Genomic DNA, 15,381 nt, shown 5'->3' with positions numbered 1-15,381 from the left:
GTTTAAATCAATGGCGGCGGCGGCTCACGTGACTCATTAATGAAACGGCGAGAGAATGGAGCGCGGGAAATCGGTGGCACTCCTTCTGCTCGTGCGGCTTTATTGATCAACCAGCACGTCACGGCATCGGAGCGATCCGTCCAAACGAAGACCGCCTAGAATTGACTGTAGGCGGGGCGACCTGTCTGTTCATTTAATGAGGGAAATCAGGAAACATCAGAGGAGGAAAAGAAAACGAGTAACGTGACAACTACGAGTATTTCTAATGAGAGGATTTGTAAAAAGGAAGGTTTGTGAATAATATAGTAAAGAAATCAAGAGAAAGGGGGCCAGGAGGAGGGTCTTTGAAATAAAACAGTACAGTTTTTCTTTGTTATTAAGCGTTAGGATTATTTCAGAATAAATTAATAGCCATGGTGTTGATTTTTTTTAAATTGAAATTAACTGATGAAATTAAGTGGAAAACAAAATTCCTAATAGTGTCTTTGGAGAAGAACTTGAAATGTGCCATATAAATTTTTCATGAACTTTATTAATATAATTATAACAGTACTCTCTTTTTAGCTTCAGTTTTTACCACTTACTCTTTGCACTTTATTTTTTTTTTTTTTAGAAGGGAACTTGATGTATCAGGTAGATTTTATGAGAATTTGTAACTTTTAACAAAATATTGTTTTTGGGAAAGGTTAGAGTACAAATCAGGGGGGTATTTTTCGTACGTCGCTTAAAGCATCCGAGATCAGGTGCCTCATCTTGGATGAGTTAATGCCGGTGACACTCATCCAGATAGGTCGGTTTTTCAAACGCAGATGTGTATTAGATTAGTGTAGCTGGATCTAATCATCTGAGATGAATGCGCGCGCCCGCGCTGAGTGAAAAGCCCATATATATTGGGTCTAGAAAACATGATCAGCAAGTCTTTGATAGGCTGTAACAAAATGACGAAAGAACGGGTGCATTTTTTTTCACACACGCGGCGCAAGACCTTTTATTCGAATGACACGAAGAATTTCAAGATTTAATATACACAAGCGGTAACACTGCAAAAGCAGCCCAGACCAGAAAAGACGGCTGGCAAAAAGTGGCCGAAAAAATTAAACGCTAAAAAGTGTACATTGTACTTACTGAATGCAGCGTTTCATTTCCTATGTGTCAGATTAATTATTATTTAATATGTCATAATTCCAGATCAAACATGAGCACAAGGAGAACATGGGAACAGGTTAAAGTGAAGTACAAGAATATACTTCAAACTGGTAAATATTGGTATATGACTATTTAAAGAATTGTTGACATAAAGAATCATATATAATATAAAAAACGTCAAGGCGTGTCCGACTTTAAAAATAATTTTATTTATAACATTAAGTCCCTCCGTTTAACAGCGCCGTGTTTCTAATATTATTTATTTGGTGTGCTTCTCTTTTCTGTATAAAGTGTGTACATCAGTTATTTACATGCAAATTGGTTCTATTCTGTTAATTTATTGTACTGTATACGATATATATATATAATATAAAAAACATTAATTTTAAAGCTAATAAGGAGGCAGACAAGCAAAAAACAGGTGGAGGTGCACGCGGTCCAGACCTAACCCCTGCAGAAGAGTTGGCTCTCCAGCAAAATGCCCATCGCCCTGTTTCTGAGGGCATTCCAGGGGGAAGCTCCTCTTCAGAACCAGTGGCAGGATGCAGTGGTCACTTCATTTCAGGTAAAGGATGGTCATTGCATATATTTGTCCTCCATGTGTGCCATAGGTATGTTCCATATAGCCCTCTTTTTTGTTGGGTCAGTTGCAGGGAATGTCATATCCCTTGAACCTGTGTCTGACCAACGAGATATTAACGAAGGTCAAATATTTGATGAAGACACTGTGTCTGATTATTCATCAGGAGGAGAGGTATACTTTCTAAATAATGTTTGATCAAACTCCACTGTGATCAGTTCCATGTGCCCCAATCACATTTGGAAATCCTGGTAATGAGAATGATAGGCTGATTGTGAGATTCTTCATGGTACTGTGGGTGTTTTAGCCTGTGTATTACCTACCTGCAATGGCATGAAACGCCTCTTTTATTGTCTGCACACGCAGGTGTCCAGGAAACACAATGAAAACCTGAAGGAAATATTTCAGAGCCAAACAGACTTTACAAATTGCCTGGCAAACTGCACTTTTCGATAGCTGTTCCGCATCGCCTACAGTATATAAAAAAGTGCCGCTTGCAAGAAACCTCAAAGCAATGCCTACTGTCTGTGTGGTTGTGAGAGCCTGACTTCGCCGAGTTTGACTTCGAATATAAGGAGCTAATAAATCTTTGAGGTTCAATATTCCCCCTCGGCTAAAGCGGTATCTATCATACAGAATTTCCTCCGGGGGCAATAAAGGATCTTGCCGATCGCGCAAAACCCTCTCTATATGAAATTCTCTTCTTATAATTTGCGCACCGATATCAATTGGTCGCTCATTCATGAACGGCGAAGCCCTGACTGGATGACTTCCACGCACCGTCACTGATCACGTGTGTAAACTAATCCTTGTTTACGCAGAACAAACCTGCTCCGAGCAGTCTGAGGATTTGGATGTGTTGCTATGACAACACTTCCAGCAAGAGTTTCAAAAAACCGACAGATCAGGATCAGGCCAAATCGACAACAATTACATCCATCTAAGCGAGTAATCCACGTACGAAAAATACCCCCCAGGTCAGGAAGCCCACCTGACAAAGTGCTTCAGAGCAGACGAGGATCAGCTCCCTGCGATAAAACGTGCACTGCGAGTTCAGTTTCTGGATCAGTAGAATCAGCTTTGTGTTCATTGAGTTGGTCTTTTATGTCTGAGTGGAGTTTGAAATGTAATAACTTAACGCCAATAACGAATTACACGACTGTTTGTGTAACGACGAGATGACCGACTGACATACCGACGACAAAGTCAAATTGCACAACTCAAAGTCGCAGCCCATGTCACGTTTACCGACTGAGCGCCGATCTTCTGCGCAGTCGCGCTGGCACCTTTGTTTGACAGCCAATAGCGTGCTGCCTAAAGAAGGTTGTATAAAGTAAGGTTTGGGAATGACATATGAAAGAACTACTAAAAATAAATCAAGAGAAAGGGGGGTTAGGAAGAGGGTCTTTAAAATAAAACTAAACAGTTTTATTTGTTTTCCACGTAAATTATCATAACGATTATTAACCCTTATAGAGCCTTTGGAGAAGATATTGTAATATGCCATACTTGTTCCTGAACTTTTATTTATTTATTTATTTATTTATGCATGTAACGTTTTAATACCGAATTTAACAAATCGATTGTTAAAACAAAACTCTCTTTTTATCTTCAGTTTTTACCACTTACACCTGGCACTTTGTTTCTTTTGTTTCAAACAGAAGTTGTATAGTCAGTCAGTCCTTCGCAAACGTGATGAATCCAATCCACAACGGTGGGGTCTGAAGCCTTTGCGAGCAGCTCTGGGCATAAGTACTGTATTTGATTGCTGGAAAAGCCGAACGCCAAACAGGGGTGGCATGAAACTACGGGTGACAAAAATTGGGCGTTTGAGAGATTAGTGCGAACAAAACAATTGAGCTTGTGAAACGAACATGGGATTACATTGTCATCTAGCGGCCAGATTGATATACGACATAAAAATAAAATCAGTTTTGCAGGTTGTCTAAAATGTATCAAACATTTCAATTTTGCGAATAAAACAAATTAACTTGGACGGGAGAAAAAGAGCCGAGCTTGCGAAACCTTTGAAACATTACGCTACAGTGCCATCTAGCGGTCAGATTGTTCACCGACGTGAATATTTAAATAAAAGTTTGTCAAGAAAAGTAGTTTATGAGAAATGTATCGAACAATTCAATTCTGTTATCCCGAGAGGGAAATTTGTTTTTTGTAGGTTTTACAGAAGAGACAATGGCATAACAGTAAAGAAAGCTAAATCCCAAAGAGCGCAGCTATCAAGCAAAAACTCAGTGCTAAAGCTGTATATATACTGTATACATATGGGACATTTTAATTAATATTACGTTTTTCTACATATATGTTTTTGGCCACGTATTGAATTAAAGTAGCAATTGTATTATCGTTAAACATGGTGTGCAGACACAAGCAAAGTTGAACTGGGCGCCGGGGCCTCTGACCCCCAATAGATTTTTGTTCTTTTCCATCGCACTTTTCGGCAGCTCGCTCAACACTGGCATCGTTGGAATTGTAACGCATCTTCGAGTTACAGTTAAAGTTAAAAATTGCATAAAGCAAACACGATATCATATTTTAATAACTAAATGCAAAAAAAAAACCCACATAAAATTGAAAGAATCGGACAGGGATTGATTCAAGGACAACCGCGACTGAAATGACAGGCACACGCATCCGTTAAAGTAAACTTCCACTTTTTAAAAGATGAGCCGCCGGTTCTTCTCTCCGCTGATATCGCAGTGTTGTTGTGTGTGAGAAACGCAGCGAGCAAAACAAAAGTGGGGTGAAAAAATGAAAAGAATTCCGCATTTCACCAGGGGTGGAAGGCCAGAGGGACCTGAACAACGTGACGGATCCGCCATCTTAAGCAACATTAGAGTTCAAAAATCCCCTTTATTCCCCTCAGCTAATGAGAATGTCAGAATAACTGGAGACACTGCATGCTGATACACTGGTGCGCTACTGGATACGTAAAAATGCCCGTTAATCGTTAGGATTCGCCGTTGTCCGGAAACGCACGCTTAACACCGTCGTTTCTGGGCGTAGGCTGCCCAGGCAAGGGACAAGAGTGCCCACTAGTGGTCAGGGCGCATTACTGCAGCCATCAATAGAGATTTCTATGTTTATTTTGTTTAGAAAAAATTGTCCGGACCAGAAAACGAAGACATGTTTCTGTTCTGCGGCTCAGCATGGCCCGCACTGTCTGCACTCTGCACAACACAATCTGTCTGCTGCTTCATAGACTTGTGCAGGTAGCGTGCCAGGCATCTCGTGCGACGTGCGCGTGACCGTGAAGCAGAGACGCAGTGAGCCGCGGCCGGGACCAGGCGTCAGGATTCGCCCCCTGGTCTTCCCACGTGACGCTCAGCCTGCCACACAGACACACAACTGGGTCCGAGTCCCCTCCTCCTCATCTCCAAGTGTGGCGGGCGAAGGGTAAGTGACGGTCAACCAAGGTGCAGTGAGCGACTAAGTCCTGGCAGCTTCCACACCCGTCATTGTTCCTCGGGTTGGGAGGAACTAAGGTGAGACCGAGAGTGAGCCTAAGGAGAGGAGGACATGGAGGCAAGAGCACTGGCACTGGCAGGGACACTGTGACCACGACACCAGGAATTTGTGAACAATACAAACACTGTGGGGGGACATTATGCAGGGTCATGTTATAGCGCCACGCAAGCACAGTGCCAGTTGTCCATAAAGACCCTGGTGGTGATGCTGCAATGACCAGTCAGACTGTGATGGGAAAGCACTGGCACAAGAAATTGATATTTCCTAACGCTAACATATCCACACTGGAACAGTCATCTTTCTTACAAGAAACTATTTACATGAAATACATCCAAATACGTGGAGAGCCCTCAAAGCTGCATCCACCAGGAGCTTCTGCAGAGAGAAACGTCTCGAAAGTGAAGCTCATAAAAAATAACTTGAGGTCTACGATGTCACAAGATGTTACAGTCGTCTCAATGGCCTTCAGTGATGAGCATCGCCAGAGACGCGTCTAGAAATGTGCGATATGATATGGTGAGGTGAGGTCAGGGATGATTTTGCTGCCAGAAAGTCAAGGCGTGTCCTACTTTAAAAAGAATTTTATTTATAATGTTAAGTCCCTCCGTTTAACAGCGACGTGTTTCTAATATTATTTATTTGGTGTGCTTCTCTTTTCTGTATAAAGTGTGTACATCAGTTATTTACATGCAAATTGGTTCTATTCTGTTAATTTATTGTACTGTATACGTTATGAATGTTTTTATACATACACAATTTACATGCAAAAAAGTTCTATCCATCCATCATCCAACCTGCTATATCCTAACTTCAGGGTCACGGGGGTCTGCTGGAGCCAATCCCAGCCAACACAGGGCGCAAGGCAGTAAACAAACCCCGGGCATGGCGCCAGCCCACCGCAGGGCACACACACACCAGAGACAATTTAGAATCGCCAATGCACCTCACCTGCATGTTTTTGGACTGTGGGAGGAAACCCACGCAAACACGGGGAGAACATGCAAACTCCACGCAGGGAGGACCCAGGAAGCAAACCTGGGTCTCCTAACGAGGCAGCAGCGCCACCCACTGCGCCACCGTGCTGCCCTCAAAAAAGTTATATTATTAATGTTATTTTATTTACATTTATTTTGTTTGAATTAAATAAGTGATAATCCGTGTTAGTAGCATATTATGTGTGTGTTGGGGGTTAGTTACAAATTTTAGTTTAAAAACGGCCCTGAGGGCATCCTTGTTAAAAATTGAATTTCAAATAAAACAATTAATCTATACATTCTACTCATTTATTTTCAAATATTCATAAATCATATTAACACGTTTTGTATTTTGTAAGGACCCTCAGCCAGACCTTCTTAATCTCGGTGTATTTTTGTATTTACATAAAGAGTCATTCTCAAACTGTCTTTCTTACAAAGCCCGTACACTAGTTGTCACGTTTCTCCTCTTCTTTTCTTCCTTGATGTTTCCTGATTTCCCTCAGACACATCGCCCCGCAGAGCGGTCACTTCTACACGGTCTTCGTTCGGACGGATCAGTCAGATGTCGTGACGTGCTGATTGGTCAATAAAGCCGCACGAGCAGAAGAAGTGACGCTGATTTCCCGCGCTCCCTTCTCGCGCGAGTAGCGCCGTTGGTTGCCGATTTTAATTCCTCTGTGTATCTTGTATTGTGGTTTGAGCCTCTCCTGTTCTCTTTACGGCTCCCAGTATGTCGTGATCATTGCCTTTGGATCTCGATCAAATGTGAAAACCTACACGTGCCCAAAGCCAGGTATGCTTTTCTTCTGGGTTGGCACCCCGAGTGTCTCTCCCATCTTCAAAATGGTCTTTTTGCCCATCGCAGCTGCCCGATCTGTGAGTGTTGCTGAGAGATGTGCAGTTACAGCCAGTGAGAAGCTCCCTTGTGGAGGGTCTTCATCCATCACTCAAGCTGACTGTGAAGCCAACAACTGTTGCTACGATTTGAGCAGCAGCACCAGTCCATGCTACTATGCCAATGATGGTGAGTGGTTTGGGGGGTGTGAGTGAACAAAGGTGGCTGCTACTGGATATTCATGCTTGTTTGCTTTGGCCAGTGACTGTGCAGTGCACCCTGGATGGCCAGTTTGTGGTGGTGGTGTCTGAGAATGTGACCCTTCCTCCCCTGGATCTGGGGTCCCTCCAGTTGGTGGACAGCAGTTACCCCAGCTGCAACCCTGTGACCAGCCTGTCCAGCTTTGTTATGTACCAGTTTCCAGTCAGTGCCTGTGGCAGCACAGTTCAGGTGAGACTCCATCTGGGGATGTTCAGTAGCTAGAGAGCAAACTATTAGATCACTTAACAGATATTGTCAGTTTAAATCTGAACAGTCCTCATTTAGTCTAATCGCCAAAGCAGAGAGATCTCTTAATTTTGTTTTAAAATTAAATACACCTAACCCAAACCTCATCCCTTTAACAAAGTACAATATTTGTTGGTCACCTAAAGGTGATGAATCACTGCTGGCTGCCAAATAAGGGTGGTTGTAATGTTCCTGTTTCAGCTGTCTGGTGGCAATGTGACCTACCAGAACACCATGTCTGCTGCCATCACTGTGAGGAGTGGTCCAGAGGGCTCCATCACCAGGGACAGTGTCTACAAGTAAGGCTTCTGCACCTGCTTCCTCTAACCCTAAATGTGCTCTACCTGCTATGATGTGGTGTTTCTCTCCTCAGGTTGTTCTTCCAGTGCACCTACTCGGGAAGCCAGGATGTGCAAGTGGAGGCTGAGGTGTATACTGTGGCACCACCTCTTCCAGTAGTAGAGCAAGGGCCATTTGACTTGGAATTAGTCATTGCTACAGGTAGTCCAGGGGGTGGGGTCCCTGTGGGATTTGACAGACTTAACAAAAGGTATCAGTTGTCCCAAAGTGTGGACTTCACACTGAGGATCATTTCTGGTCAAGCTGGAATTCAGGCCTAGAATTTTGCCCTCCTTTCCATTCCCAGATTCCTCCTATGGCTCCTGCTATGTGGATGCTGACTACCCAGTGACCAAAACTCTGAGGGATCCTGTGGCTGTGGAAGTGCACATTGTGAACAGGACTGACCCGAACCTTGTGCTGACTCGTGGGGACTGCTGGGTCACCCCAGGACCTTCTGCTTCCAGCCAGCCCCAGTGGAGCCTTCTGGTGAATGGGTAGGTGCTCCCCCAATTGTGCGTGGGGAGTAGTGGATGGCTGCTCAGTGCTAACTGGGGGTCTGCATTTCCCAGGTGTCCATACACAGGGGACAACTATTTGACCAGCTTGGTGACGGTGGACAGCACCTCTGGAGTGGCCTACCCAAGTCATTACAGGAGATTTGTGTTTGAGATGTTTGCTTTTGTGGATCCTGCAGCTCAGCAAGCCTTGGCTGAAAAGGTGGGAATACTGTGGTTTCTTAAATCTTGTGGTTCATGAAATTCTCCTGGCCCTCCATTTTTGAAGAGTAGCAGATTCCATCATCCTGTGATACAACGGAGTTGTAGGTGTCTGGTTTTGAGTCTTCTTGGAAGTGTTTCCACCCTCCTGTGCTTCCCCTTTATCTCTGTAGATCTTCATCTACTGTGTTGCTGCTGCCTGCTATCCCTCTGCCACAGACCCCTGTAGTCAGAGCTGCCCTGCAAGAAGTGAGTAGTCTACTTCAAACACCTTGACCAGAGAAGCTGTTGTAATAGATAATGTTCTACCAAGCCACTAGACAAGTATGGAGTCAGTCATTTTAACGAGGAGTGTAAGCAGTTGGTTTTCTTAAGATGGCTTCTATTGACTAATTTGAACTAATCCTCCTTCTCTTGTACGCAGGATCTGGCAGAGCTGCGGAAAAGATCGCCGAAATGGCTTCAAGGAGGAGTGTACTCCTTCACAGTGGTGCAGTTGTGGTGATGGCTGACAGTGTGCCAACATCCATGTTGGAGCAGCAAGGTATACAGTCTTTGTCCCAATTCCAAATTTTAGACCATAATGCTGCTTGGGTGTTTGGTTGATCCTTTGTCTTAATCCTTCACTGTATTTCTTGGGGAGTAAATGTCCTTTGTTTTCCTCCGACAGCCCCTCTTCCCACTGGATACCTGGTTCTGGGAGCTGCAGCTGCCCTGTTGATGGTGATGCTGGTTTTGGCTGTGCTTGCCATGAGGAGGTTCAACTGGCAAAAAGTGAATCTGAAATTTTAATCTTTGCTACTTTGACTGGCAGTCTTTTTTTTTTTTTTCTTGAATGTCAACAAGATCCATCTTGGGTAGAGGGAGAAATTCAAGAGGGTATAAAGTTAAGGTAGCAGCTCAAAGGGGTGTGGCTGGAGTTGGGCCTTCTACGCAGCAACATCTACCATTACTGATCACTCGCGATGGTCCTACTTTGATAGGTGCAGATATCCCCAGTGCATCATACCCTGCTCATCCTGGTTGCTAACTATTTGCTCTCCTTGGCATTTCTCCAGAAGTGTTCAAACCAATGATGTTTTATAGTGCCAATGGCTATTTGGAGTGAACTGAAGGATTTCTCTAATTTTAAGTGCACTTATTTCAAAGTAGGAAGTTCCTTTTAATATCTGACATGCCTTATGGACACAGTAGTATTTCAGCAGTGCCATTAAGGTTACTGGATTAACAGAAAATGCAGAATAATAAAATTAGACAGGTGCATAAATGTGGGCGCCCCCACACAGATATGACATTAATACTTAGTTGAGCCTCATTTTGTAAATCTAACAGCCTCTAGACGCTGTCCTCATATAGCATTTGAGTGTCTGGATTCTAGATGGAGGTATTGTTCACCATTCTTCATACAAAATCTCCATCAGTTCAATTTGATGGACAGCCTGCTTCAAGTATCCCATAGGTTTTCGATGATCAAGTCAGCGGACTGTGACGGCCATTCCAGAACATTGTACTTCTCCCTCTGCATGAATGCCTTTGCCTTTGTAGATTTCCAACGGTTTTGGGTTATTGTCTTGTTGGAATATCTAACCCCTGCGTAACTTTGACTGATGCTTGATCATTATCCTAAAGAATTTGATATTGGGATGAATTCCTCTGACCCTCAACTTTAACAAGGGCCCCAGTCCCTGAACTAGACACACAGCGTGATGGAACTGCCACCACATTTGACCGGAGGTAGCCGATGTTTTTCTTGGAATGTGGTGTTCTTCTTCCACCACACAAAGCGCTTCTTGTTCTGACCCTATAGCTCCATTTTTGTCTCATCAGGCCAAAGCACTTTGTTCCTAAATGAATGTCTTGTCTAAATGAGCATTGGCATACAACAAGCGGCTGTTTGTGGCATGAGTGCAGAAAGGGCATCTTTCTCCTCACCCTGCCATACAGATGTTCTTTGGGCTAATTGTGCTGAATTGTAGAACAATGTCCAGATCCATCGTCCGCAGCAAGATGTTCTTGCAGGTCTGTGGAGGTGATCTGTGGGTTGTCTGTCACCATTCTCACAATCCTGCTCATATGCCGCTCCTGTATTTTTCTTGGCCTGCCAGACCTGCTGGATTTAATAGCAACTGTGCCTGTGGCCTTCCATTTCCTGATTCCATTCCTTACAGTTGAAACTGACAGTTTAAATCTCTGAGATGGCTTTTTGTAGCCTTCCCCTAAACCAGGAGACTCAACAATCTTTGTTTTCAGATCTTTGGAGAGTTGCTTTGAGGATCCCATGCTGTCTGTCACTCTTCAGAGGAGAGTCAAAGGGAAGGAAGCACAACTTGTAATTGACCACCTTAAATACCTTTATATCTTAGGATTGGACACACCTGTCTATGAAGTTCAAGGCGTGACGAGCTCACCACACCAAGTAAGCAGCATTGACAAGTGACAGGCATTCAAATCAGCAAAATGACCAGGGGACGACCCACATTTGTGTACAGCCAGTTTTTCGCATTTCATTCCGTACAACTAAATACTGCGTCACTAAAAATCTTTGTTCAGAAAACACCGCAGCACTCGGATGTTCCTAGGAAATGAAAGACAGACCACTTTTTTGTTGAAAGTAAATTTATTATGCAGGCTGAGAGGGGTTCCCAAACTCTTTCATATGACTAAATCCCACTACTGCCACCAATGTGTGATCTGCCCCAGTTATAGTTCAAATCTTTATATTGGATAAAGAAGTGACTAGCATGTCTGTCATGAGGAGGCTAGTCATGGTCCAAAATCTCTCTTCCTTGGAATTCTTTTTAGCTTTGCTTGTGATTGCTGCACCCATAACCCACACTTGGAAGAGCAGCAGAACAGCAAGTCTAGCAAAGATGTCCACCTGTACCTTTCCTTGCCCCCTTCCTCCAACTCTTCATGCAGGATTGTAAGCTATTACTAGGCCAACTGAGACTATTTCTGCAGTATGTCCTGGGTCTTCCCCTATCTTCCTGTTAGGAGGCACCTAATCTAATGTCTGAACCACCTCAACTGCCTCCCTTTTTCAGGTGGAGGAGCAGCGGCTCTACTTTGAGCCCCTGATCTCTAAGGTGGAGACCTGACACCCTCGGAGGGAAGGTCCTTTCTGCCATGTGTATCCCTAATCTTGCTCTTTTGGTTACTACCCACATCTTGGTTCCATACATGAAAGTAGAAATTGTAGGTAAATCAGTAAAGTGAGATCTCTCCCTTTTAGCTTCACTCCCTCCTCCAAGCCTGGCCCATAGGATGTCTTCATGACTGCAGCTGCTGCTCCTCCTATCTGCCTGTCAATCCCCCCAACTCCTGAACAACTTCCTTAAACTCTTGAGGTAATGCCTTATCCTTAGCCAGGAGAGGGCACTCCACCATTTTCAAGTCGTGATCCATGCTCTCTTGAAGGTGATGATCCTCCTATTCACCCACTGCACACTCCACAGCCAATTGTCACAATGCAGGTCTAATGTCACAGCCCGATGAAGACAACAGGACCACACCATCCTCACAAATAAGACATGTGATCTACTCCTTGGCTCTGCTTAGAATTGCTGTCCTTGCAAATTTATGATGAGGATTGGTGACAAAGGGCAGCCCTGGTGGCGTCCCACTCCCACTCCAGACAAGTCTGAGTGGCTTCTCAAAAGTGCAAACTAAGCTCTGGCCGTACAGGATACAATAGCCATTCACCCATAGATCTGGGACCCCCATTTTCTGGAAGCACCCCCTCCAGGAGTCCCCAAGTTTATTATTATATTTCCCCTTTGCCTAGGGGTAAGTGTACTCTTCAGGTTCATTTGCTGTGTTGTTCTTCTGTCGCACCTTAAGATTAACCCCTAAACTGCCACATACTTTGGGGTTAATGCACCCCCTGGACTCCAAATACTTTTTTTCTGCACTTTTTCAGTAAACGTCACAATTCACAAAGAAAGAGTGCAATTTAAATGGAACACATTTGTTGTTTCATGCAAAGAGCATCACAATTACTGCCACACTGATCATTTTACACCCTGCTAATGAATTGTAAAAACTGTTTTATACACTACTGGAACAATGTGTAAGAGGTGCAACTGCCACCATTGATGTAATTCAGTAAATCACTGAGCCAACTGCGCTGGAACTGGCCGCACACAAGCACACAGAGGTAAACGCTGATGCCTGCAGGCTAGTCTAGTGCAGCGGCTGAATCTCAGGGACAGTGGTGCTGCGATGCTGTAGGGGGCACCAGAGGTCATGAACTGGCTGCTCAACGAATGGACGGCACGGACTGATCAGCTCTGGCGGGCTGGCAAATTGCACTGGGAAGTGACTGTGGCCAGTTCTGGCAGTTTAAGGGTTAAGACACACATACATATATGCAGTGCATCCAGAAAGTATTCCCAGCGCGTCACTGTGTCCACATTTTGTTATGTTACAGCCTTATTCCAAAATGGATTAAATTCATTTTTTTCCTCAGAATTCTACACACAACACCCCATAATGACAACGTGAAAAACATTTACTTGAGGTTTTTGCAAATTTATTAAAAATAAAAAAATTGAGAAAGCACATGTCCATAAGTATTCACAGCCTTTGCCATGAAGCTCCAAATTGAGCTCAGGTGCCTCCTGTTTCCCCTGATCATCCTTGAGATGTTTCTGCAGCTTCATTGGAGTCCACCTGTGGTAAATTCAGTTGACTGGACATGATTTGGAAAGGCACACACCTGTCTATAGAAGGTCCCACAGTTGACAGTTCATGTCAGAGCACAAACCAAGCATGAAGTCAAAGGAACTGTCTGTAGACCTCTGAGACAGGATTGTCTCGAGCCACAAATCTGGGGAAGGTTACAGAAAAATTTCTGCTGCTTTGAAGGTCCCAATGAGCACAGTGGCCTCCATCATCCGTAAGTGGAAGAAGTTCGAAACCACCAGGACTCTTCCTAGAGCTGGCCGGCCATCTAAACTGAGCGATCGGGAAAGAAGGGCCTTAGTCAGGGAGATGACCAAGAACCTGATGGTCACTCTGTCAGAGCTGCAGAGGTCCTCTGTGGAGAGAGGAGAACATTCCAGAAGGACAACCATCTCTGCAGCAATCCACCAATCAGGCCTGTATGGTAGAGTGGCCAGACGGAAGCCACTCCTTAGTAAAAGGCACATGGCAGCCCACCTGGAGTTTGACAAAAGGCACCTGAAGGACTCTCAGACCATGAGAAAGAAAATTCTCTGGTCTGATGAGACAAAGATTGAACTCTTTGGTGTGAATGCCAGGCGTCACATTTGGAGGAAACCAGGCATCGCTCATCACCAGGCCAATACCATCCCTACAGTGAAGCATGGTGGTGGCAGCATCATGCTGTGGGACTGGGAGACTAGTCAGGATAAAGGGAAAGATGACTGCAGCAATGTACAGAGACATCCTGGATGAAAACCTGCTCCAGAGCGCTCTTGACCTCAGACTGGGGCGACGGTTCATCTTTCAGCAGGACAACGACCCTAAGCACACAGCCAAGATATCAAAGGAGTGGCTTCAGGACAACTCTGTGAATGTCCTTTATTCGCCCAGCCAGAGCCCAGACTTGAATCCGATTGAACATCTCTGGAGAGATCTTAAAATGGCTGTGCACCGACGCTTCCCATCCAACCTGATGGAGCTTGAGAGGTGCTGCAAAGAGAAATGGGCGAAACTTTCCCCAGCTTTTCCTTGACCCTGCCTTGTCTCCCATCATGCTTCACTGTTGGAATGGCATATAGTGCAGGTGATCAGTGGTGCTTGGTTTCCTCCAGACGTGATGCTTTAAATTGAGAACAAACAGGTCAATATTGGTTTCATTGAAAAAGAGAATCTTGTTTCTTATGCTCTGAGGGTCCATTAGCTGCCTGTTTGCAAACTCCAAGTGTGGTCTGGTCACACTGCCATAAAGCCAAGACTAGTGGCGGTTGTCCTTCTCCATCCAGCTCCTCTAGAGCTAAGACAGAGTGACCATCAAGATGTTGGCCAGCTCTCTTAATCTCTTCACAATTGCTCAGTGGTTGTTATAAAGTTCTCCCATTTAAGAATGATGGAGGCCAGTGTGCTCTTGGGATCCTTCTCCAGATCTTTTGACATTTTCACATTTCAGCTTTTGAGCTTTTCAAGAAAATTCTTGGAATACCAGGGCTTGGTTTTTGCTCACCTGGTGGACCTTCTACAGGCATGTGTGTGCATTTATTAGTCAGTGCAATCCGCTGATGTGACCACAGGTGGACATCTCACTGATGACCATTGAAATGGGACGCACCTCAGGCAAGGCTGAGGGCCTAAATGTCAATGGGATATTTCAGGTTTCTTTTTATTTTTTAAATAAAGTTGCTAAAATGTTCAGCATCCTACTTTCACTTTATCATTCCTCGGTGTTGAGTGTTGCTTGATGAGGGGATAAAAAAATGAATTGAAGCAATTTTAGCAGAAAGGTGCAAAAGAACAAAAATGTGAGAAAAGTGAGGGTGGCTGAAGACTTTCTGAAGACGGACGCTCTACGTATTAAGCAACTCCTCGTCCTCAAACTCATTTTCATACTTTACACTTTCGACACACTCCTACTGGATGATTTGTTTCCTGAAAGTCCTCAGTGCTGGTGTGTTACAGAAAGGATGTGTAGCGTTGGTCATAACGGCCCTCGGTTTTGTCTTCATTCTCTCCTTTGCTACGACCTCCAGGTGGTGTCCAGCATGCATCCCATAACTAAGGCTGCCCATTTGAATTAGTGCGTTGCCTTGGTGGGCCTCTCTTGAAGTCAAGTTGCCACTTTACATTTACTTT

At 44.3% G+C, this 15,381-nt stretch overlaps 1 protein-coding gene across 1 annotated transcript; it reads left to right on the top strand.

Moving 5' to 3' along the window:
• Nucleotides 1-10: 10 nt before the first annotated feature.
• On the top strand, nt 11-8,846 carry LOC114641623 (zona pellucida sperm-binding protein 4-like). Its single transcript, XM_028790659.2, has 10 exons — nt 11-28; nt 4,947-5,140; nt 6,891-6,982; nt 7,055-7,213; nt 7,287-7,474; nt 7,733-7,830; nt 7,905-8,032; nt 8,178-8,367; nt 8,443-8,590; nt 8,763-8,846. Exons 1-10 carry the CDS (start codon nt 11-13, stop codon nt 8,844-8,846), a joined length of 1,299 nt encoding a protein of 432 aa, XP_028646492.2.
• Nucleotides 8,847-15,381: the final 6,535 nt, after the last annotated feature.

This window comes from Erpetoichthys calabaricus, chromosome 5 (genome assembly GCF_900747795.2).
Source record: "Erpetoichthys calabaricus chromosome 5, fErpCal1.3, whole genome shotgun sequence".
Classification (NCBI taxonomy): domain Eukaryota; kingdom Metazoa; phylum Chordata; class Cladistia; order Polypteriformes; family Polypteridae; genus Erpetoichthys; species Erpetoichthys calabaricus.
Note: the sequence above shows the minus strand (reverse complement) of the source record. Positions and strands in the feature narration are given on the sequence as shown.